At 42.3% G+C, this 23,868-nt stretch overlaps 1 protein-coding gene across 1 annotated transcript in view; it reads left to right on the forward strand.

Annotated features, from left to right (window-relative positions):
* The window catches only part of MYRFL (myelin regulatory factor like), a 125,975-nt gene that overhangs the window by 53,994 nt on the left and 48,113 nt on the right, over positions 1-23,868 (forward strand). Inside the window, exons 5-10 of the mRNA XM_045062672.1 lie at positions 1,310-1,460; positions 4,940-5,135; positions 7,424-7,500; positions 8,999-9,109; positions 10,671-10,761; positions 20,179-20,379. Coding sequence (XP_044918607.1) covers positions 1,310-1,460; positions 4,940-5,135; positions 7,424-7,500; positions 8,999-9,109; positions 10,671-10,761; positions 20,179-20,379 — 827 coding nt within the window. The remainder of the gene's footprint in view (positions 1-1,309; positions 1,461-4,939; positions 5,136-7,423; positions 7,501-8,998; positions 9,110-10,670; positions 10,762-20,178; positions 20,380-23,868) is intronic.

The raw sequence follows: 23,868 nt of genomic DNA on the forward strand, positions 1-23,868 counted from the left end.
AGGTGAGTGAGAGAAAACCCTGCATTTTCTAAGCTCTGGGCTAAGTGCACGCTCCCCAGGAGCCCATGTTGTGTTTCTCTGTTGTTGCTTACAGCCTGCACCTGATCTTATGAACGCCCACTATTTCCCTTTCACTCCTGATGTCAGGCATGAGTGATAGTAGGGGAGTTAAAAGAAAAACAGAAAACGTACCAATAGAATTTACATAAAAAGTATCCGAGGTTGAACCACATGGTCTGGAAGCATACTCAAATTAAGACAAACAATTTACAAGGATTATGCAAAAAGAGTAGCTCGGGTATGTGAAATTGCTGTTATTTTAACACACAAAAGTGGCAATTTCATATAGTCAATACTACATACGGTATTTTGTTACTTTATCTTGGCATTAGCTTCTGAGTGCACTTGTACTATGATATTCTCTCTGCTTGATGTTGCAAGATGGGCAAGACATCTGTTTTAATTTCTATTGTGTAGTTGAGGGAAGTAAGACACTAAGTGAATAAATAGCTCCTCTAAGCTCAGAAAGCTAGTGCCACAAGGGACCCGTAACAGAGTAGAATGTATGGGTTGCAATTAACAAAAACAAAGAAACAAAGGACAAAACCCCCACACCTCAAACTGCCTTAAGGGAAAAACAAACCAAAAAACAAAACTGGAGGATTTATTGGCTCCTATAACTCAAGAGTTGAGAATTGGATCCCAGAACTCAAATCACGCCATCAAAACTGGGCGCCCTTCATTCTCAACTCTGTGTTCTGCTGCTGTGGGGCTTCATTCCTAAACATTCCCAAAATGGTGCCGGTAGCTCTTGGGGTTATATCTCAGAGGTTTAAAGCTCATGGAAAAGAGTAGGCATCTTTGAACCCCTGTCCGCTGAAGTGCAGAAGTGCACTGTGCTTGGATAGGATTGGGCCATGAGTCTACCTGATGGAATTATTGATGCAAGTAGTGAATGTTGTGTTCTAACTGATCTAGTCTGGGTCCCCATACCCTCCTCTGACTGGGAGTAGGCTTCCCTGGAACCACGTTGGCTGGAATGTGGCTATGCAGGAAGTAGGGTAGACAGACACGGAGGGCAAAATATCCAGCAAGTACCATTGCATCTTAGGGATCACTGACCCCAAATTGCTCTTTTTGCAGATGAGGAAACAAGACTAGCCACACGTCTCCTGCCTCCCAACACTTGTTACTTCCCACGTGCTCACTCTACCTCATCCATGGCCAGTTCATTGGCTCCCTGCAGCTGTCTGTGAATCTAGGAAAAACAGCCTTGGAGGAAGGATCTAACATGCCGATTTCTTTGCAGTGACAAATAGGAGTCACAGCAGTGAAGTGCAAGACTACGATGGTGAGGGACAGAACATGATGCCTGTGGACCAGTGTTCTCCTACTCTGAAGTGGCAGCCGTATCAAAGTGTTCCTTGGCACAGTTTGTTGAATGGTCATTACGAGAAACTGTAAGTGGCCCAGGGATGCCTGGTGCTATGCTGGAGAGTGAGGGAAGGAAGGCAGTGCTACTCTTTGGGACTAAATCCAAGTATTTGGGCTTTGATGCCACTCCTGATTGAATAGGATGGGCCAATGAGAAAGCGTGCTTTACTCCTTATGTTTTGCGTTCCAACTAGGGAATAGTTGAGACGTGGATTTCTGGCTGTTAGAACTCCAAAGTTAAAATTCTAACTCATTATAATTTGCCCACTAAATGATGGAGGGAGAGCGGATCTTTCTGAGATCAATACCCAGTTCACCTAAATGCTGGAAAATGGAGATTTCCCAAATCAGTAACATTTAACCCTGCAGTTAATTTAAAATTCCATAAAATACTGTTTTAGGGGGCCACATTAAATTGCTAGCTGGTGACACCCCTACTTCCCCAATATTTATGCTGTGAATCAGTATTGTCAAGTTCATTGGCAACATCTACTGAAGCAGTCACAGTTGGTGGTGGCTTTGTAGTAAGAGACTGAAAGTAAAACGTAGAAAATATCTTTAAACCAGAAAAATCTTCATCCTAATCTTGTGACATTATAGTTTTAAGAAATAAATGTGAACGTACATATTATTACTCTTAAACATCCTCTGAGCCTTCTCTTTATTCCTGAGGATATGTTACCCACTTAAGTCTTCTAGAATTTTTAAGATTAAAAACGCCTTCTTGAAAAACCTAAAACAATGTTAATGGATAAAGAATAAGGTTTTCAAGTAATACATATAACATGAAATAAGAAATGTTGGTCTACAAATGAGGGCCTTCGTGGTATTTTCCAAATTCAAATATAGCTTATTTAAGAGCAAAACTTATCACTAGGACTTTCATGTTGGATGAACTAGAAGGAAGAAATCTTTTCCTTCAAGCAAATTCTAAGGACTTAAACAGACTTTGGGAGTTGGTATGTTGAATGGGAGGCAGAAAGAAGCAAATTGCTAATTGTATCATTGAACTGTCATAACCTTTGTCTTTGCCACTGAGTGCAGTTAGAAAAAGAAAGGAAGGGTCCATAGGTCTTGGTTTTGAGTCTTAGTCCGCATTTAGTTATCCTTCGGGGAGTATTTCATAGGCTTTCCTAAATATGAGTACCAAGGTATGAAACCTCAACTTCTTGAGGTAACTTCTCTTTCTTCTCACTTGAGTAGTTTTTTTTTTTTAAGTTTATTTGAATAGCCAATCTAAACTCCACTGATCTGGAAAAAAAGGAGAACATGGATGGTATCAGCTCAAAGGTATAGAGGCAGATGTATTTTGAATGCTTAGACATAATTCACTTAAGTGCAAGAAAAGGACAATATTAATCTACATTAGAATTCAGGTCATCTTAATTCCACTACTCATATCATTGAGACAGAATATCACTTGTCTCAGATTATTATGTCTAATTTGATACAAAAATATTGTTTCCTTAAGTTTTCCTGAAAGCACTAAAGTTAGGGGATTGAAAATTTACCAAAAACATTTTTCTGAGTGATATTTAAAACTTGTGTCAACAGGGCTTTTTAAAAGCCAGTTTAGTTGACTTTATGTATATCTTTTGATACCAAAATCAGAATCACTATTTTTAGGTAAATAAATTTCTATAGCCAGAGATTGGTGTTTAAGATTCACAGGAATCTTCAACATTGTAATTGTTGGTTGGTGCAGTTTCTGCTTCTAGCAATCTTTAAATTTCAGGCTAATGCTCATATCTGAGCTACAAACCTTACCTTCTTCAGAGTTTTTGATAGTGAAACATGGAAGATCACAAAAAGATATTTTACAAAAAGGTATTTCCTATTTTCTCAACCAAGACCGTTCTTATTACCCTCTGCAGTAAAATCTATACGATTCAATTCATCTAGCCTTTAGATGAGCAAATTAGAAGATTAGTTCTAGAAACCTGAGTCAATATGAAGTTCCCAGATGGCATAAGACATGTGGTCTTTATCAAATCCTTCATTCAGTGACTGTTGCCGAACTTGCTGCTGGCAGCCGCATGACTGTGGAGCCTTTGACATGTCAGCTACTTGGAGGTGATCAATGGCCCAGTGACTTGACCCATTGGGAAGGAGCTTAACTTGCAAAGAACAGGAACGCTCTTTTCCCAAGAGACTCATCCATATTTTCTGTCTCTGGAGTTAAAGGAAAATTTAGAAATTCAGTGTTGTTCATTATACTGGCAGCCATCCAAACTGAGATCCCGGGAAGCAGAGAACCACATACACAGCCGCCGAGAGCCGGCAGAGCTCTAAGTCCTGCTCGCCTCTGCTTGTGGTCCTGGGAAGGAGCTTCTTACCTGAGGGAAACCCCACATTTAGGAATCTTGATGAATTAGAAATCATGTTCCGTATCTACAATATGTATGGGAAAAACTCGCCAAAAAGTTTTCACCTTTTATATTCTCTTCTCTATTCATTAAGGATGTTTTATTTTCCTTAACATTGGAAGTAGTTAATTAAACATGTCATACACATAGCATTGATATTGAACGTAATTTTATGGGGCAAATAAAACAAGAGTCTGATTAGCCACCACACCACTTCTGTTCCCAGCGAAAGTAACCAGCATAGTAGGTTTTCAGTGCTATTACCAGAGCAGGAGGCTAAGAAGGAAATGACTAAACTCTGGTGAAAACAGGTTTTCGATCAGTGTTCTGACTGACTCTGGTTAATGTGGTTTAAAGCTATTCCTAGTAATTCTGACCAGTCTGCCTTTTTCTTATGACCACCAACAGGCTGAACCTGAGGGATGCACTCATCTGAGGGAGTATTTGAGTGTGGTGTTGCTGATGACATTTAGAGGCTTTTTTTTTTTTTAAGGTGGAAAAAGATGAATTTTATCCCAGATATTTCACAAGTCTGAGTAATGTGGTGATTTCTCAACTTCTGGACTACGTCTTTCTATTGTGTGGTGGGGTCAAATTAGAATTCTGGAAAGCACAAAGGGAAAAGGCAGGCCAAGGCGACAGTGCTTCCATTTGGCAAGAATTGTGCTTCTTCCTTGTGAGAAGATAAAATGCTGTGAGAAAGCCATCTGTGTTTTGAAATAGCATTTTCACTTCCTCAGCAAAAATTCACCAAATTGATTCAATATAGCAAAAATCACTTTCTACAATATATTTTCTTTTTAAAAAAAAATTTTTTTTTCTTCAACGTTTTTTTTTTTTTATTTATTTTTGGGACAGAGAGAGACAGAGCATGAACGGGGGAGGAGCAGAGAGAGAGGGAGACACAGAATCGGAAACAGGCTCCAGGCTCCGAGCCATCAGCCCAGAGCCTGATGCGGGGCTCGAACTCACGGACCGCGAGATGGTGACCTGGCTGAAGTCGGACGCTTAACCGACTGCGCCACCCAGGCGCCCCTACAATATATTTTCTTGAAATGTTTATACAATTGATATTGTTAGTGAAAGAAAATGTGTGGATAATGTTTGTTAAACTGGTTTCTTGCTTCCTCTTTCCATAGACCCGATGTAGGTTATCGAGTTATCACAGACAAAGGATTTAATTTTTCACCAGCAGATGAAGCTTTTGTTTGCCAAAAGAAAAACCATTTTCAGATAACCATCCATATCCAAGTCTGGGGAAGTCCAAAATTTGTCCAAACCCAAATGGGCCTAAAGCCAATAGAAATGTTTTACTTGAAAGCTTTTGGGGTTAAGGTAAGTTTTTTATTTAGCTTGGTTTAATTAAGCTAACTTTTATTAAGTGTTCCTGTTATCCGTTGCTGCCTAACAAACTGTCCCCCAAACTTAGCAACCTAAAATAATAACAGCTATCTATTTGGGTCACGAATGTGCAGGCCAGTTAGGGGTTGGCTCTAGCAGTTCATGCCTGTTCAAGAGTCCTCAGCTAGGCCTGGATCCAGTGTCAAGATGGCTCATTTATATGTCTGTCAAGTGTGGACTGGCCATTGGCCAGGAGCTCAAATGAGACTGTGGCTGGGAGGCCTTGGCTTTTCTTCACACAGACCTCTCTGTGGGATAGGTTGTGCTTCCTCACAGCATGGCGGATGGGTTCTAAGAGTAAACGTTCCAAGACATAGGAGGCAGAAGCTGCTAATTTCTGAAGTCTGAAACTGGCTCAGAACCTGGGACAGCATCACTTCAAACCACATTTTGATAGTTTTCAGTATATAAATCTTGCACTCCTTTGACTAAATGTAATTATTTTATTCTTTTTGATGCTGGTGCATTTTCAAATGCAATAGATTCACAGTTTTCACCAAATTCTCAAATAGGTCCCTGATTTAAAAAACCAAGGAACTGTTAATTTGGTCAATGTCCCCTTTTTTCCAGTTTAACAGAGGAGAGACTGAGTAAAGTTACACAATTCATTCAAGATAAGTGGATGAGAGAGTTGACTTTAGAGTGCAGGTAGGATGATTTCTGAGTGGTCAACAACTCTTTCTTAACTTGTGACCTCAGATCCAGCTTCTCAGGGGGAAAAACATCCATTATCTGCATATTTTGTTCTGATTATTAACCTGAGCTTAGCACTGAGTCTCCCAAAATGAGGCTTGACTGCTGAACACATCAGCTGCTCTTGCTCCAAACTGAGTTGCTTGCTCCAAACCAAACCCAGAGTAAATACAGATAACAAACAAACAAACAGCAACAAAACATATTTTTCTGATCATGGAAGTAACGTGAATCCATTGTGAAAATTTTGGAATGCAAAAGAAAACTATAAGGAAAGAAAATTCATTCATATTTGGGACCCACCATTTGTTAGTCGAATTTTTCTCTTATTAAAATTAATTTCGGGTGCCTGGGTGGCTCAGTCAGTTGAGTGTCTGACTCTGTATTTTGACTCAGATCATGATCCGAGAGTCGTGGGATTGAGCCCTGCGTTGGGATTCTAACTGGGCGGACAGCCTGCTTAAGATTCTCCCTCCTCATCCCCCTCCTGCTCCTCCTCCTCCTCCTCCTCCTCCTCCTCCTCCTCCGCCCCTCCCCCGGCTCTCTCTCTCTCACTAATAAAAAGTTTTTAAAATTCATTTCATATTGTTAATAGCATATTATGAAAATAACATGTGATATTAAAGATTCTATAAGGTATTATTTACAAAGATGATACAGTTTCTATTGTATAAATGTATCATATTCCTGCATTATTATAAGTTTTGCTTGTTTTCAATTTTTTATTGTTAGTTAAACTTCAGTAAACACTCACATATACCTGTCTTTGCATGAGGATACATTCCAGAAGAATTTATACATCAAAGGACAGATGTTATTAAAACTCTTGATGTAGATTGCCCAATTGCTTTTCAGAAAAATTGTTATTATGCTAATACCCACAAGCCATATATGACGGGGCAGATCTCACTACCGCCATGCCACTCTTCATTAAGAGCAAGAAGAGTTTTGTAACAAGTACTGAAAAAATACCATTCTCTGTATTTTATTTATTTTTATTGTTTATTGTTATTTCTTCTTATTCAAATGCAAGCTCTTCAAGGGCTGAGATTTCTCTTAATTTTGTCCACTGCTCATCTTCAATGCCTCGGGCAATGCCTGGTGCATAGCAGGGGCTCCTACATGAATGAATAAATGAATGAATGAATGCAGGTATCTGTGGAATGAATGGATCAATGAACGAATGAATGCTTGCATCCTTTGAGCTGCCTCGCTGCTGTGTTTTGCTCCTGGTGTTTTAATCACCTACTAGCTCAGACTATAATCACCGCTCACCTGAAGTTTTCTGTTGTCTTGTGTTTTCATTGTTTAGTTTTACAGATAATTATTTCTTTTCTCACCAATAGCATACTGCTTAAGGTTGGGACCATTGTCTTATATGTCTTTTCAGTGACTTGTTCCTCCTACCCAGTGCCTATCATGATGCCTTGGAAAAGTTTTAAAGCACTTGAATGTTGTTTACTAATGAACATTTTTATTAATAAGTTTATGTAGTCAGTAACTAATTTACTTTTTGTTGTTCCAAACAGGTAGAAGCCACCAGTCAAATAATTGCTATTGAACAATCCCAAGCAGATAGAAGCAAAAAGATTTTCAATCCTGTTAAGTAAGATTTCTTTTCTGAATTCCTTTGTGAATGCTATGGTAAAAAGACCCATTGCCCAATATATTTTGTTTATTAAAAATGAATTCCACCGACCATGCGATTTCTCTTACATGTGGAATCTAAAAAACAAAACAAATGAACAAACAAACAAACAGAAAGCAGAAACAGACCTATAAATACAGAGAGCAAACTGATGGTTGCCAGAGGGGAGGGCTTGGGGCATGGTCAAAATAGGAGATACAGACTTCCAGTTATAGAATGAGTAAGTCCCAGGAATGAAAGATACAGCACAAGGAATATAGTCAGTGTTATTGTAATAGCATTGTGTGGTAGCTACAGATGTGGTGAGCATAGCCCAAGTAGAGAGATGTCAAATCACTGTGTTGTACACCCGAAACAAATGTAACATTATTTATCAACTATCTGTGAATAAAAAAAAGTAATAAAAAATAAAATGAATCCCACTGCAGAAACTACATTGGTAATAAGATGTTAATATTATGAACACATGCGTATCAACAAAAATAAAATAGGTAAAATACATTGAAATAATTTCAAACAAACTCTTGTAAAAAGCTTCATTTTTAAGTCATTATTTTCATAACCATTTATTACTGACACCTTTGCTAACTACCTGGGTTCCTTGACATAGGTTATGATGAGACCTTTCTTTTAAGTTACGCTGTGCTTACAATTCATTTTTTCTTATTTTTCAAAGCTATGTTGATAGATTGCCTAATGGGTTCCAAAATAGAAAGCGCACAGCCCTGGGATTATCCCAAGCAATATGGCAGTCCAAAGTGAGCATTCAGCCCGTGGAATGACTTGGAGTGTGATTTGCTTTTTGACTATTTGGCTGGGACGTAGCTGAGATATCCCAGTGTTCTGACCCTGAGGCAATCCCATTCGGGGTGGCACAAAGATGGTCCTACCGCCCAGAGAGACCAGGCAGGAGCTTGGCCTGACGCTCCGGTGGGAGCCATGTGTACAAACACAGCAATAAAGTCACCTGGTGCATCTGGTTCTCCCTCTCCCGCCTGGGCAGTCTGGGTGTGGTCTTCCTTAGGGGCCAGGCCCAGAGAGGGCAAATACGTGAAGGGGATACAAAGGAGTTCGCGAGGAACCTAGAGAAATTGCTTGTCAGGAGGCAGTTCTAGCAGCAGTGGCAGAGGCACAAATGAAATGTCTTTTCTCCCCATTGTGGAGTTAAAAGAACCCATATGTGGTATGGGGAGCATACTGCCCTTATGGGTCAGAAACTCCAGGCTCGAGCTTCTGCTGAATGAGCATATCTTACCTTTCAAGAATTATTCCCTGGCAGCCTTTCCAGGCCATGTTGTGGAGAGTTTATTAAAAATCAGCAACTGGAATAAACTGTCCTCTGCAGTGTGATGGGAATGGGGGACTGAACATACTTGAGACTCTCAGGATGAGTTAGGTATGATCGAGGAGTCTACGTTCTCTCACAGTCTCTCGGTATTTCTGCTGTTTGTTTTAGAATCGATCTGCTGGCCGACCAGGTCACCAAAATTACATTGGGCCGCTTACACTTCAGTGAAACTACAGCAAATAACATGAGGAAGAAGGGAAAACCAAATCCTGACCAGAGGTACTGGCATCCGTGTGTATGCCCCACGGTGGCCGGGTACTCGATCTGACTGGCCAGTGCCCTCCAGAGGCCCCTCTGGTCCTCTTGGTGCTGCCAGCCTGCCACCCAGGCTGCCCTTGGCCACTTCCCCCTTCTTGAACTCTTCCTGTTTCTTAACACGTCTCATTTACCCTTACTGTCTTTCCATGCTCATCCCCCACAGTGCCTACTCTCCTGCCCAACCTCAAATCTGCGTGCCTTGACTCCCTCCACGATTCTCTAGAATGACCACATGCTTATGCCTCACTGCTGTCCAAGGGTTGAGGACCAACTGCCCTGCTGAAACCTGTGTGCTGGTCACCTAGTGTAAAGCCCCGATTCCTGGAGTTCTGCTATAGCCTCTTTTTGATTAAAAAAGGAAAGAAACTCAGATCAATGATTTACACCTGTGGTTCTCATAGTGTGGCCCCAGACTGGCAGAGATGGTGTCACCAGGATGCTTGTTAGAAGTGTGATCTCTCACCAAAGATCTACAGAATCGAAAGCTCTGGAGCGGGGCCCAATAATTTGTATTTTAACAAATCCTCCAGGTGACTTTGATGCATACGCAAATTTGGAATCACTGGTTTTAGAACATATGTTTTGGAGTTGGAAAAAATTGAGTTTAAAATTTGAAACTGCCATTTACTAGCTGGGTGACCTTGAGCATGTGACTTAACCCTCTGAGACTCATTTTCCCATTCTCTAAAATGGGGACAATGTTCATATCCTACTCCAATGGGGTTGTTTTGGGGTTCTAAATGAAATACTGTAGATAACCTGCTTAGCCCAGTGTATGACACATTTTGAGGACTCAGATGATAGCTAATAATTATAATGAAAATAACAATTATTACTATGACTGTTTTACTTTAGAGATAGGGGACAACTCCTATTCTCTAAGGATTAGAGAATCTGTAGCGTTGCAGAGGAAGTTGGCAAGGTTTTCTCATGCGGTTCTTAAAACTAAAGCTACTCTCATAGGGATAGTTTTGTTTTGGTTTCAAAAAATGAGCTGATGTTAAAAATGCCTCATCAGTGTTACATATGAAGAAGCTATTAAAATAACCTTGGTGAAAACTCATTGGGAGCAATTGGAGGGAAGGGTCCAGGTTTTTGACTAAGTCACGACATGGGGGTATGTAGCATACAGGGCCAAGAGCAGATGGGGTGGGAAGGGCCCGGTGTGGTTGGGCAAACCCTGCTGTGATAGGGTAGGTGGCTTGGGCAGCTCTCGGTAAGGGGACCTCTAAGATGGCTGCCTGTTGTGCATTTGTTTGTGAGCAGCACTGTGCTGTGGGGCTTGCAGAACAGCTCGCAAGTACCTCAGACTGGGCAGAGGGTAGACCCAGACCAGTACCGAGTGAATCCACTGCTATTTCCTCTCAGAGGAGAGGCAGCTGAAAGCAGAGTAGAAAATCTTTAAATGTGCAAACCTGCCGAGATAAATGCACCATTGATGAACTGTTGTGTGGCATTTGATCGCACAAACTATGTCCCTGTTTCCTTACGCGTTGGCCTTGATCTGCTGTTTTTGACTTAGGTACTTCATGTTGGTGGTTGGACTGTATGCTGCTAACCAAGACCAGTTCTATCTATTGTCTGCCCACATCTCTGAACGGATCATTGTAAGGGTAAGGTTCAGCTCTTTAATCTTTCCGGATCCCACCTGCTTTTCTCCGCTGAAGTGGAAGTTGCATTTTCATTGGCATGCTTGAAGTATGCAATTTCTCATGATAGTAATAGCATGATGATAGTAATAGCAGATATTATTATTTTAGTATTCACATAATGGTTCTCAACCAGGAGACCTTTTGTCCCCCAGAGGTCACTTGGCAATGTCTGAAAACATTTTTTGATGGTCACAATGAGGGGGAGATGCTCCTGGCATCTCGTGGGTATAGGCCGGGGATGCTGCTCAATCCCTTACAATGCACAAGATAGCCCCCATGACAAAGAGTTACCCCTTCCAAAATGTCAGCAGTGCCGCAGCTGAGACACCCTGGTTTAAATGCTGTATTCCAGGCACTGAGCTGAATAATTTATATATGGCGTCATTTTACATTGGGCCACATTTACGTTACCTTCTTTACATGCAGAGGAGCTGGGGCTCAAGGAGGTGAGAAACTCATCGTGATTGCACAGCTTGTGAAGGATGGAGCCCGGGTTACAACCTAGTTCTCTCTGATCCCAAAGCCCACAGGGTGGGGAGAGTAGTAAAGAAGGAATTTCATACCCAAAAATGATTGGTGACCCCAGGAACCATCTGGGCCGCTGCCTAGCACATAGTCATGGTTCAGCACATTTTGCTGAATGAATGATTGGTCACAGCTGTGGACAGGCATCTTGGCAGCCACAAAAGCATAAAGCTGTTGGCAGCTGGAAATGCAGCTGTGTGAGGCCAGGCTGGCCACCGTTGAGAATACCAGGGGCATAAGGTAACGGGTCACCACGGGCCTGGCAGCCGGGGAGAAGCTAGCTGTCCTGTGACACAGGGAGGGCACGTGAAGTCCAACAGGAGAAATCGTCCAGTGTGGGCATGCCCACGTACGTGGCTGTGACTCTTAGGCCTGGGGACCAGATTGGCCTGTTTGGGGAAATGAGTCTTTCCTCTCTTGCCTCAAGCTGTTCTGAAACAAAGGGTCCTCTGTGTAATTCTTCCAGTCAATTAAAAATAATAAGCCACTTATAAGTGGAAATCCTTAAACTGCATCTCAGACTTTTAATGGGGGGTGAAGTAATGATGGAAATGAGGTAAAACACTTGTGTTCAGATGTCCCAGAGTAAGGGCTGGACTATGTGCCTGCCGTTTTTGTGGAACCCGATCTAATCTGTGGCAAACAGGGTGCCACTGGAGCAAAAGCTGGTGGAGCCTTCTTCTTTGGTCGTGGAGCAGGGGCAGTGGTTCCCCATCCCTCAGCGGGGGGTGGAAGGGTGGGGGGTGGTTCGGGTTCGGGGCCCAGGGCGTGATGTGATCTGGGATTGCTGTGCTGCACTGACAAGTGTGATTTAAAGTAAAGTCACTTATTGTTGCTGGTTTTTCATGGGGAGAATAAAGACAGATACTGCCATTCTTTTCAGAGTTAGCATAGATTAGATATTCTGAAAATGTTGCTTTGAGCTGGGAAACTCATGCTTGAGTCTGGCAGCCTGCTAGTCACCTGCACACCTTGAATAATTTACCTGGTGTCGGGTTTCTCCATTTCCTGCTGGCAGGTCTGTACTCCAGCAGAGTGGAGTACAATGGGGGTGGGGGGTGGGGGGTGGGGGGGTGGGAAGGGGAGCACTCTACTGTCTGATGTTCTATTTCCAGAACTCTGTTAATTGGTGCTTGCTCGTATCCAAAACACAGTTATCATTTAACTCGTGATGGTAGCTTTGAGAAGGTGTTTCTGCAATTCATATTTGTTATAAATACTAAAAAACATTAAATTATACTTAGTGAAGATTGGGTGCCATGTTATTCACTAAATTTTTATTTTTAAAAAATGATTCCATTCCAGATTTGATTGCTTTCTTCCAGCCATAATTGTTGGTTAAAGAGAATGCCCTATTTTAGACGTGTGCTGGGCAACACAAGGGTTATCCTAACAACAATGAGAAGAAGAATGGTGATAGGGAAAACCATTCTGCCCCTCCCCCGAACTGGAAATATCTTAGTGATACTATTTTATTCTGACCCCAAATGCAGAAGTGAAAATGCATGCACTTTTGAATCTGCTTAATTGTTTAACGTTGAAACCAACCAAGAGAAAAAAACTGAATTTCAGAAATGATGATATGTTTGGGGCACCTGGGCGGCTCCGTTGGTTGAACGTCTGACTCTTGATCTCAGCTCAGGTCTGGATCTCGGGGTCATGAGTTCAAGCCCCACATTGGGCTCCATGCTGGGTGTGAAGCCTACTTATAAAAGAAGAAAGGAAAAAGAAAAATGAAAAAAAAAAAAAAAAAGAACTGGTGATATGTTTGAATCAGTGAGTTTTCAAAATGTCCACAGAAAACATTTCCTGCCCCTAAGTTTCTAGAGAGCTCTATATAGGTATATGCCTTGGATATATATATATATATATATATATATATATATATATATATATAGTTAGTTAGTTAGTTAGTTAGTTAGTTAGTTAGTTAGTTAGTTAGACAGAGCACAGACCAGCTTACATTCTCCAAAAAAGCCAGAGGTGCCCTCCTAGGTTATGGCCTGGGTCTGTTAGTTTGAGCTCCAGAGTAAAGAAAGAAAAAATTGACAACTGAAGATGTTACAAGAGCAGACTACGTTATATGGAGAACTGAAAACTGCACGGAGCAAATGCAGGTTCATTTCGAAGCCTAAGAATCATTTTTCCCAACAGCAGAGATTAACATAAAGGGCAAATGTATGAGGCTTGGACTAGATGAGTTTCAGGCCCCCAAGAGGGGTTCAGGAGACCACAACTGTTAGAATTCTCCTTGGAGAGAGAATGGTGGGCCAGACCCAGTAATTGTTCATCTGGATTGTCAATCAGAACAGCTTTAGAAATATCTTATGGTCCTGTAGTGTAAATTGACCAATTTCATGGAAATTAAGCTTTACTACAAAGACAGGTTTATTTCCCAGGTCTTTGTTTTTGGGAGCATTCTGCAGTGGAGTTCCTTCACATTCTCTTGTTAATGACTAGGTTTTCATTCAGCTCCACTTTCCTTCTAAAACATGTGATTAGACCTGGTTTGGAGTGCTGTGTTGTAAGCAGGAGGGATGATTACTTTTGTCTGCCCTTCAAAGGCGCACTGGGGTTTCCTAGGTTTGAAAACTAATACATTATTCCAGTTTCTTTTCCAGAAGAATATAAATGGGCACGTCCCCAAGAAGTCCCCCTTTACTGCCCTGCAAACTGCACTGCCCTAAGATGGAAAACTGACAAACAGGGACAGGGAGAACAAAAGAAATAGTGCAGCTGCAGGGATGGAGAGGGATGGGCGTAGAGTAGGGCATCTTCATTGCTACCAGCTTTCACCCTTTTGCACAAAACCCCCTTCCCTCCCCTAACACACACACACACACACACACACACACACACACACACACACACACCTCTTCTGGAGTTCAGATGAATTTTTTATTTACCCAGAGGAATCAGTGTGTGGAGCAGTGTCCATTTCACCCTGTAGTTGGGATTCAACTTGCTGGTTAACTATGGAAGAGATAACTCGACCAGGTGTGTATGGTACAAAGAATCTCCTGGAGAGTAGAAAGAACAGAGATACCTGGGTCCCACCTCCGCAGTTGTTGGTTTTTTTGAAATGTTTATTTATTAATTTTGAGGTGGGGGGGGGGGAGAACTTGAGCAGGGGAGGGGCAGAGAGAGAGAGAGAGAGAGAGAGAGAGAGAATCCCAGTCAGGCTCCACTCTGTCAGCACAGTCCCCAACACAGGACTCGAACTCATGAACTGTGAGATCATGACCTGAACTGAAAGCGAAAGTTGGACACTTACCCGACTGAGCCACCCAGGCACCTCCACAGTTTTTATTCAGTAAGTTGAATATACATTTCTGACAAGTTTCCAGGAGATGCCGATGCTGCTGCCTACTGACCTCCAGACCACACTTTGACTAACACTGGTAGGGAGCATTTCTGGGCCCATTTTCCATAGCCCTTTCAAAAGATACAAAAATTGATTTGTTATTAACTGCCTTTCTCAACTCAGGCTCTCCTATTATGCTCTTTGGCTGCTGCTTTAGAAGCCCAAACAATGGAAAGCAAAGAAATTCCAGCTTTCCATTCCAAATTTAGAACAAACCTCAAATTACTGTTAATTGCTATTTCCTATTCCAAGCACCTGCAGAGGGCGCCATTTACATTTTACTCAGTGAATGGTGCTCACTGGCAGAATTTCACAACCTTGCCGCTGTGTTGCTGAGGAGAGCAGATTGAATGATTACAGGCATATTTCAGAGACATTGTGGGTTCAGCTCCAGACGGAACCTTTTAGAGATGGCGGAGGGTCCTGCCTCGAAATTCATGGTTGCTGACTGATCAAGGGGGTGGTTGCTGAAGGTTAGGGTGGCCCTGGCACTTTCTTAAAATAAGACAACAGTGAAGTTTGCCACATCAGTTGACTCTTCCTCTTATGAATAGTTCCTTATAGCATGTGATGCTGTTTGACAGCATTTTACCCACTATAGAACTTCTTTCAAAATTGGAATCAGTCCTTTGAAACCCTGTCGTTTTATCAAATAAGCTTATGTAATATTCTAAATCCTTCGTTGTCATTTCAACAATCTTCACAGCATCTTCACCTGGAGTAGATTCCACCTCAAGAGACAACTTTCTTTTCTCATGCATAAGAAGCAACTCTCATCAATAAAAGTTTTAGCATGAGATTTCAGCAATTCATCATATCTTAAGGCTCGATTTTTCATTCTGGCTCTCTTGCTCTTTCTACCACCTCCGCTAAAGCTGTGAGCCCCTCAAAGTCATCCATGAGGGTTGGAATCAACTTCTTCCAAACTCCTTTAATATGAATATTTCCACTTCTTCCAATGAATCAGGAATGTTCATAATGGCATCTGGAATGGTGACTCCTAGGGACACCTTGCTGGCTCAGTCAGGAGAGCATGCGATTCTTGATCTTAGGGTCGTGACTTCCAGTCTCACATTAGACATGGAGCCTACTTAAAACAAAAATAAAGGGGCGCCTGGGTGGCGCAGTCGGTTAAGCGTCCGACTTCAGCCAGGTCACGATCTCGCGGTCCGTGAGTTCGAGCCCCGCGTCGGGCTCTGGGCTGATGGCTCAGAGCCTGGAGCCTGTTTCCGATTCTGTGTCTCCCTCTCTCTCTGCCCCTCCCCCGTTCATGCTCTGTCTCTCTCTGTCCCAAAAATAAATAAACGTTGAAAAAAAATTTTTTTGAAAAAACAAAAATAAAAAGAAATACAGAATGGTGAATCTTTTACAGAAGGCTTTCAATTTACTTTGCCCAGATCCATCAGAAAAATCACTATCCATGCCAGCTGTAGCCTTCTGAAATATATTTCTTACATAATAAGACTTGAAAGTCAGAATTACTCCTTGACCCATGGGATGCAGAATGGATGTTGTGTTAGCAGGCATGAAAACAATGTTAATCTCATTGTATATCTCCATCAGAGCTCTTGGATGACCAGGTAAATTATCAATAAGCAGTCATATTTTCAAAGGAATCTTCTTTTCTGGGTGATCTCTACAATGAGCTTAAAATATTCAGTAAACCATGTTGCAAACAGATATGCTGGCCTCTGGGTTTTGTTCCATTTGTAGAGCCCAGGCAGAGTAGATTTAGGGTAACTTTTAAAAATATATATGTTTTTAATGTTTATTTATTTTTGAGAGAGAGAGAGAGAGAGAGAACAAGGGGGGGGGGCAGGGAGAGAGAATGAAACAGAGAATCTGAAGCAGACTCCAGGCTCTGAGCTATCAGTGCAGAGCCTGATGCAGGGCTTGAACCCACGAACCGTGAGATCATGACCTGAGCCAAAGCTGGACACTTAACCGACTGAGCCACCTAGGCATCCCAACTTAGGGTAGCTTTTTAAGGGCCTGAAGCTTTTTGGAATGGTCAGTGAGCACTGACTTCAATATAGAGTCAGCTTGTCCTTTGAAGTTTGGAAGCTAGGCATTGACTTCTCTGTAGCTACAAAAGTCCTAGATGGCATCTTCTTCCAATAGAACACTGTTTCGTCTACATTAAAAATCTGTTGTTTAGTGAAGCCATCATCATTGATTGTTCAGATCTCCTGGAGAACTTGCTGCGGCTTCTATATCAGTACTTGCTGCTTCACCCTGCACTTTTATGTTATACATATGACTTTTCCCCTTAAACCCTAACCAACCTCAGCTAGCCTCAGACTTTTCTTCTGCAGCCCCCTCACCTCTTTCAGCCTTCATGGAATTGAAAAGTTAGGGCCTCACTCTGGATTAGGCTCTGGCTTAAGGAAATGTTGTGGTCGGTTTGATATTCTATCCAGACCTCTAAATCTTTCTCCATATCAGCAATACGGCTTTCACTTTCTTATCATTCGTGTGTTCACTGGAGTAGCACTTTGCATTTCCTTTGCATTCACAACTTGGTTATCTGGTACAAGAGGCCCAGCTTTCAGCCTATCTCAGCTTTCAACATGCCTTTCTCACTAAGCTTAGTCATTTCTAGCTTTTGATTTAAAGTGAGAAACATGCGTCTCTTCCTTTTACTTCAGTACTTAAATTCCATTGTAGGGTTATTAGTTGGCTTCATTTTAATATTCTTGGTCTCAAGGAATAGTGAGGCCCGAGGAGAGGGAGAGAGATGGGGAAATGGGTAGTCTGTGGAACAGTCAGAATAATACATATAACATTTATTGATTAAGTTATGCCGTCTTATGGTCTTATGATTTGTGGCATGGTTTGTGGCTCTCCAAATTATAACAGTAATATTAAAGATCACTGATCACCGATCACCATAACAAATGTAATGGTGATAAAATTAAAAAGTTTGAAATATTGCGAGAATTACCAAATTGTGGCAGAGACATGAAATGAGTAGACACTGTGATATCCATAGTCTAGGGTGCAGACAGACTGGCTTGATTCAGGGTTGCTACAAACTTCAATTTGTAAAAAAAAAAAAAAAAAAAAAGCATAATCTGTGAAGTGCAATAAAGCAAAGCTTAATAAAAGGAGGTATGCCTGTATTGGTTGGACAGTAGTTGTTATGCACAGCAGTGTTTTAAGGATAATTTGAGATTATTCCTCCTCATTTTTGCCAAGTATTCCCATATATGTGATTTCAGTAAATTCCCACGACGCTGTGAGATAGGTAAAGAAGTCATTATTATCTTTATTCTTCAAAGAAAAAAGCCAGTACAGAAAGGTTAAGTGACTGCCCAAGGTCACACAGACAGTTTGTGTCATAACATAGATTAAAATGTTCAGGTTTTCCCTACATATATGGGGCTGTGGGATAAATAATAAAAGTATTTGGAGACTTTGATTCATTTCAGTGTTTGATATCAATGAACCACCAATGGACCATATGGGAACACAACTTCATAATTCCAGAAAGCGCTAGTACATTACAGTTTGTTTTGACACATTAAGATTGCGGATACCAGAGAAGGGAGAAGAAAGTTCGCAGATTTTATGACATCTCCCATTAATGACGAGGAGGACTCCTCCATAGGTCTATATATTTGGCAAATTGCAGATATGCGGCCCTTTCCCAAATGATCTGAACATATTTTAGGGATCTGAGTTTTCATCTGATGAAAGCCAAGTGAGATTGTTATAATTGTTCCAAAAAATTGAATCTACCTTATCTGCTATTCCAACATGATATCAAGTTTATGATAACAATTATTCCAAAGCTCATTAAGAAAAAAAAATCCATCACTGTCTATTTTGTTTTCTTGTAGTGGCTCCTTATGTTCAAGGTAGAGCAAAATACATCAACATTTATATGGTACACCGTTGGTTTTAGTTGACTGCTTGCTATAGAAGGATTTGGGTCAAAGCCAATTTGCCATTCACAACCCAGGGGGATCTAGGGACCTTGCAACAAAGCTCTTTGCTTAACTGACACAAAATGATGTTCAAAGTTTTTACTTCTTTTCTGCTTTCGCCTATCAAATGTCAATGGTTGACTCTTCCAAGTAGCTTGGGGTTCAGACAGGTGAGAATGAAAACCTTGGAGACTCCTACACGTGCTTCAACTGAACCCAAACTAAGAACTAAACTTTATGGGTTTTTAAAAAATTATTATTTTAAAATCAGTAGCACATGCTTGTGGCAAAAACATTGAAACAATACCAAGAGAGTATAAGTTGAGCAGTGAATCTCCTTCCCAGATCAGTTTCCCATCTCCCAGTTCCTGGCCTTGAAGAAACCACTGTTACTGGTGCCTCAAGTATTCTCCGGAGGTGATCTGTGCATATTCAGGTCCTGAGTTTGGAGTGTCCCCTGGGCTGCCCAGAAAGGCTGAAAGTCAAGACTTTGGTGTCAGCGTTGACTTCTTAGATGATCAGGGTCTATAGTACTTGTCTGAATTTGTGACAGCCTGCCTCAAACACACAAAAGTTTCACATTTAGAAGAATAGGCCATCATGTTAAAAACATTAATTCTGTTGTGAGGATTTGGAGGGATTCAGAGATCCCTACTTAAAGATATTTGGAAATATGTTCAACAGCCCCAGGAGGTGGGGAAGAGGGAAGGCAGTAGAGTGAAGAATCCCTCAGCAAAGGCTTTCATTTAAGAGCAGAATCTCCAGAACTTTGTCTAATCGCAATAGTTTCACTTGGATTCTCGTTGAAGACTGCTTTTGGCCAGGGCTACTTCTGATAGGAGAAGTCAGAATCATTATTTAATAATTAAAGGAAGTATAGGTCCAGCTCCAGAATTTACTAGCTTTGTGGCCTTGGGCACAGAGTCTTTTCGATTATCTGTAAAATGAGGGGAATGGTACACATCTCCTAGAATGGGGATGTGGACTAGACGCAACAAACGTAGCTGTTGTTATCCTTTTTCAATGTCATCTGTGTTTGGGGAATCATTGAGGTGTATAAGTATATTTGTCCTGTCATTTGCTTGTCAATTGTGTATGAAATCATAAATATTAAAGTGTTTTGAAACTATAAAAGGGCTAACTAAATGCAAAGTATTTTTATTTATCTGGGCTTTAACAAACTCGTAGTATCTTCTGATGTAAGGTTCTGGTTTTAAATCCTTATTCATATTATCATCCCTGAAAAGAAGGTCGTTTTGAGTTTTCTTCTTCCTTATCATCCACCCAGTATAACTTACACGTTCTCAACTCCACGTAGTTGCAATAGAGACTGGGCGTCCCAAACCATGGCATGCTGAGCTCCTGCTCATGGGCAGCAGAGCAGTTAGGGGCTCTCCTGGTGCCACAGTTATTTGGATATGTCAGAATGTCCCATCTGATATATGATTCGCAGGTGAAAGACTTACATAACATTCTGTTTTTCCCTGCTCTGAGGAATCAAGCAATCATCTATTTGCTACTGTAACTTCAATGGTAACATAGTTCTGTATTTTTTTCCAGGCCTCTAACCCTGGGCAGTTTGAAAATGACAGTGATGCATTATGGCAGCGAGGACAAGTTCCAGAATCTGTTGTTTGTCATGGTCGAGTGGGAATCAATACAGATGCGCCGGATGAGGCCCTGGTCGTCTGTGGCAACATGAAAGTGATGGGGACAATTATGCATCCCTCTGACAGCAGGGCAAAGCACAATATCCAGGAGGTGAGCACAGGGCAGGCCTTGGGTGCCTCCGCTGACACCTGAGTCAGGTGTGCTGGGCACTCCTGGACTCTGACACACCTCGCACAGAGCGTCTCTATATGTCACCTGTTTATAGGGGATGAACAAATGCGTAACGGTTATGAATGTTGGAGCCGACAGGCATCTCTGCTGAAAGGGTAATGTAGCTCCTACCCAGGAGAATGGATTCACCTGCCAGGAGCAGTGGTCAGTGACAGCACAGCACTGGCTTCCCAAGCAGAAGTCTCTGAGCTATTTTCCATGGGCCATTGCCTTTCCTTCCACACACTGTCAGCCGTTGAAGCTTGCCTTTTCCTTTCTGTCTCCAAATATCCATTTCCCTGTTCATCTGAGCACTGTCTCAGTCCAGTCCCTGCCTGTATTTCTACTAGACCCCCAGCCTCTTCCTCCCAGAGTCCCTGGGACCAGCCCTGCCAGCCATTGTCTTCCCCATTCATTGTCCTTCTCTGAAGAGCAGTTGGAGAAGCTCCTCTTCCCACCCCTAGCCTCCACCAAGGTCAATCCCCGTCGCCTGAGGCTCCAGACCAAGACCTTCTCCCTCTGTGGAAAGACAGTTACCTAGTGGAAGGCAGAAATCAGGCTCAGGAATCAGGTGGTGCTTCTCCACTTTAGGCTCGCCCTGGACGGAACAACCCCGCCCCAACCCAGTGCCTTTATCTGTAAGATGGAAACGGTGCCTCTCTGCTTGACCCCGCCAAGTCCTTTATTTGTTTTTACACATTGAGATAAGAAGAAGTGAATCACCATGGCAAGTCACAGCTGCTATGAAAACCTAAGAGATTAGGATTAAGATGCTAATCCCTTAGCCAGGCCACTCCAGTTTCTAGCTCTTCCATCCTTTAAGTCTGTTTCCCATTCACTGCTTCTATCACTTCTCCACCTTTGCACTCCCACTGCTGCTCCTGTAAGCGTTTTTGAGGCTGTGGCGGAACTGTGTTTTTAACCTCCTTCCCTTATTCTTTTTTAGTGAATAGGAGACACAATCTGTAAATCATTGGCCATTCTTCCAGACCGCATTCCTTTCCCAGTGCAAATCTGCACTGGTGTTTCCAAACCGGCCAAGGAATGTCCTCCTTTGCTGAGTGCATTCCAAAGAATGGTTGTAATTGTAGACTTTTATACTGATTGCAAAGCTGTGGTTCATGTTCGAAGAGCTGTGACCTGCTAGCCGGATGGGAACTCTTAGGGCTAGAAAGTTCTCACGTATATTTCCCGATTCCAGTCCTCGATACTGTGCTTTTTTGACTTCTAGAGAGAGATAAACTGTCTGCGTTTCAGATCACACCAACTCAAACTTATTTTTGCAATTGGCTATACAATTCCCTACAGGTCTTATCTAAATGCAAATGGAAGATAACAAGCTGGGAAAGTCCTCCACAGCTCCTCTCGCCACTATTAGGCTTTCACAGTTCACTTACCAGATGTCTTCGGGCGCTGCCCCTTGTCCGAAGAAAACATATTGTCTTAAAATAACAAGCTTCCCTAGAACTTCTCAAATCCCTTCCATGACATCTTCTTGTGTAAATAAAATGTCACCCCAATCCAGGCTCCAAAGGTGGAATTTCTGTCTCCCCTGCCTGCTCACGGCAGCGTGATGGTGGAAGGAGGTTTAGTCCTGATTCGGGCAAGCGCTGGCCCAGGAACCTTGGCCCAGGGATGTCCTGTGCTTCTGTTTATTCTCCTGTGAGCAGGGAAGGCTCATGTTCAATTCACTTGTGTTAAGGGCTTCTTCTAAGCTCATATACGTGAAGCATTCTTTAGCGGGACAAATAGATATTATTTACTTGTATAAAATGCAAATTACATGTAATTCATTTATTAACTTATTTCATATTAATATATTTGTTTTTAATAGGTCTGTCCACATGTATGAAATATAGATCTCTAGAAATCTTATCATAGAGGCTGCTTTTAGGCAACAGACTTGAGCAATGGAATGTAGAAAGGGCTCACAGAGACCATAATGCTGAACACAGACAGACCGACCCATCAGGTGACCCACCTCAAAATATCCATAGGTCTTAAGTAACCAATGGGCTACTTACAACCAGGCATGGTTACCAGGAAAGGGAAAATTCCCTATGTCCCCATGCCTCCTCGCCTTCCCCATCCAACTACAACCCCCATCCACCTACCTCACTGCAGACAGCCTCTCCCTCACTGCCTGCCCCTCCTCCTGTGGTATATTCACTAAACTTCTATCTCCTTTGTTCTGCATTGGGTGAATTTTTTCATAGCCCGTGCTGCCAACCTCCACCCAATCGAGGGGCCCCACATTTGGGGGCCCCCATCCAATGGGGAGAGACGCACTTACCAGTCCTGTTCACCATTACAGACAAAAGAGGCGATGATAATGCTGATGATGGGGCTGACAGATGTGTGAACTTTGTCTTCACCTCCTCCTGACTCAGTTTGCCCAACTTTTAAGAATAGCCATTCCTCCAAATGCTCTGGGAAGTGGGTCCTTGGTTGATCTGATTACAAGCATAGGACTTGAGGCAATTTCTCATTGTTAAAGGATGCATGATAACCAGAGCTGGCTTCCAGATGAGCTGTTGCAAAACATAGTGGCCAAACACATTGCCCAGTACTGTGATGATTGGGGGAGGGGGAAATAAATATAAGTTGCTTCCTTGCCCCGGCTCTGTGCATCTTCACTCAGGGCAATGGAGGTTGTTTTATAGGTATTGAGCACATGAGCACTCTGCATAGAGAGTCCTGGTGGAGATCCCTGTGCTCATCTGGACACGTCTACAAGACACGGAGAAGATAAAGTAGATGTGACCGACGCCCGTGCCCTGGACCCACTGGGAAAATGAGGTCGGCCTTAATGAGGAGCCCCCTAACATATCCCAACATTGTGTTTACTGATGTGACTACAGACTGCAGAAGGAAATGCAGCTCTTTCAATGGAAACAGCAAAATTAGGGTGGAGATGATATGCTGGAAAACAGAAGAGAGTGAAGATCATCAAGGCCAATGCAAAAAAAGTGAGGAAGCTGAAAGTTGAACGCATCAATGCAATTTTATGATGAAGGCTGAAAACAAGGTTACAAGAGATTCCAAAATAAAAACCAGGAACGAAATCCGTTAAGATGAAAGGCTCCAAGGGCCAGGAGCCAGATGCAGAAGTTCCTCAACTTGGGGTGAGCCAGTGTTGCTCAAGCTGCTCCTGATGCGAGACTAATAGTCTAGGCTGTGGCCAGTTGGTGGATAACAGGATCTCCCTCCCTGGACAAACTGTGGAGTCCCACAGACAAGAATGACTTTTCTGTGGTGCAGTTCTGGGGTTAATGATAGAGAAGCCTTACAGACGTCACCCGCCACTGCAAACTGAGTGAGTCCCTTTGATCTGGGCAGCACAGGGGCTGGTCTGCATCGTCTCCCTCGCTGAGGAGTGCACCTCTGAGCCCACCGAGCTGGGAGCGGTGAAGAGATGGGCACAGCCCT

Source organism: Felis catus, chromosome B4, assembly GCF_018350175.1.
Source record: "Felis catus isolate Fca126 chromosome B4, F.catus_Fca126_mat1.0, whole genome shotgun sequence".
Classification (NCBI taxonomy): Eukaryota; Metazoa; Chordata; class Mammalia; order Carnivora; family Felidae; genus Felis; species Felis catus.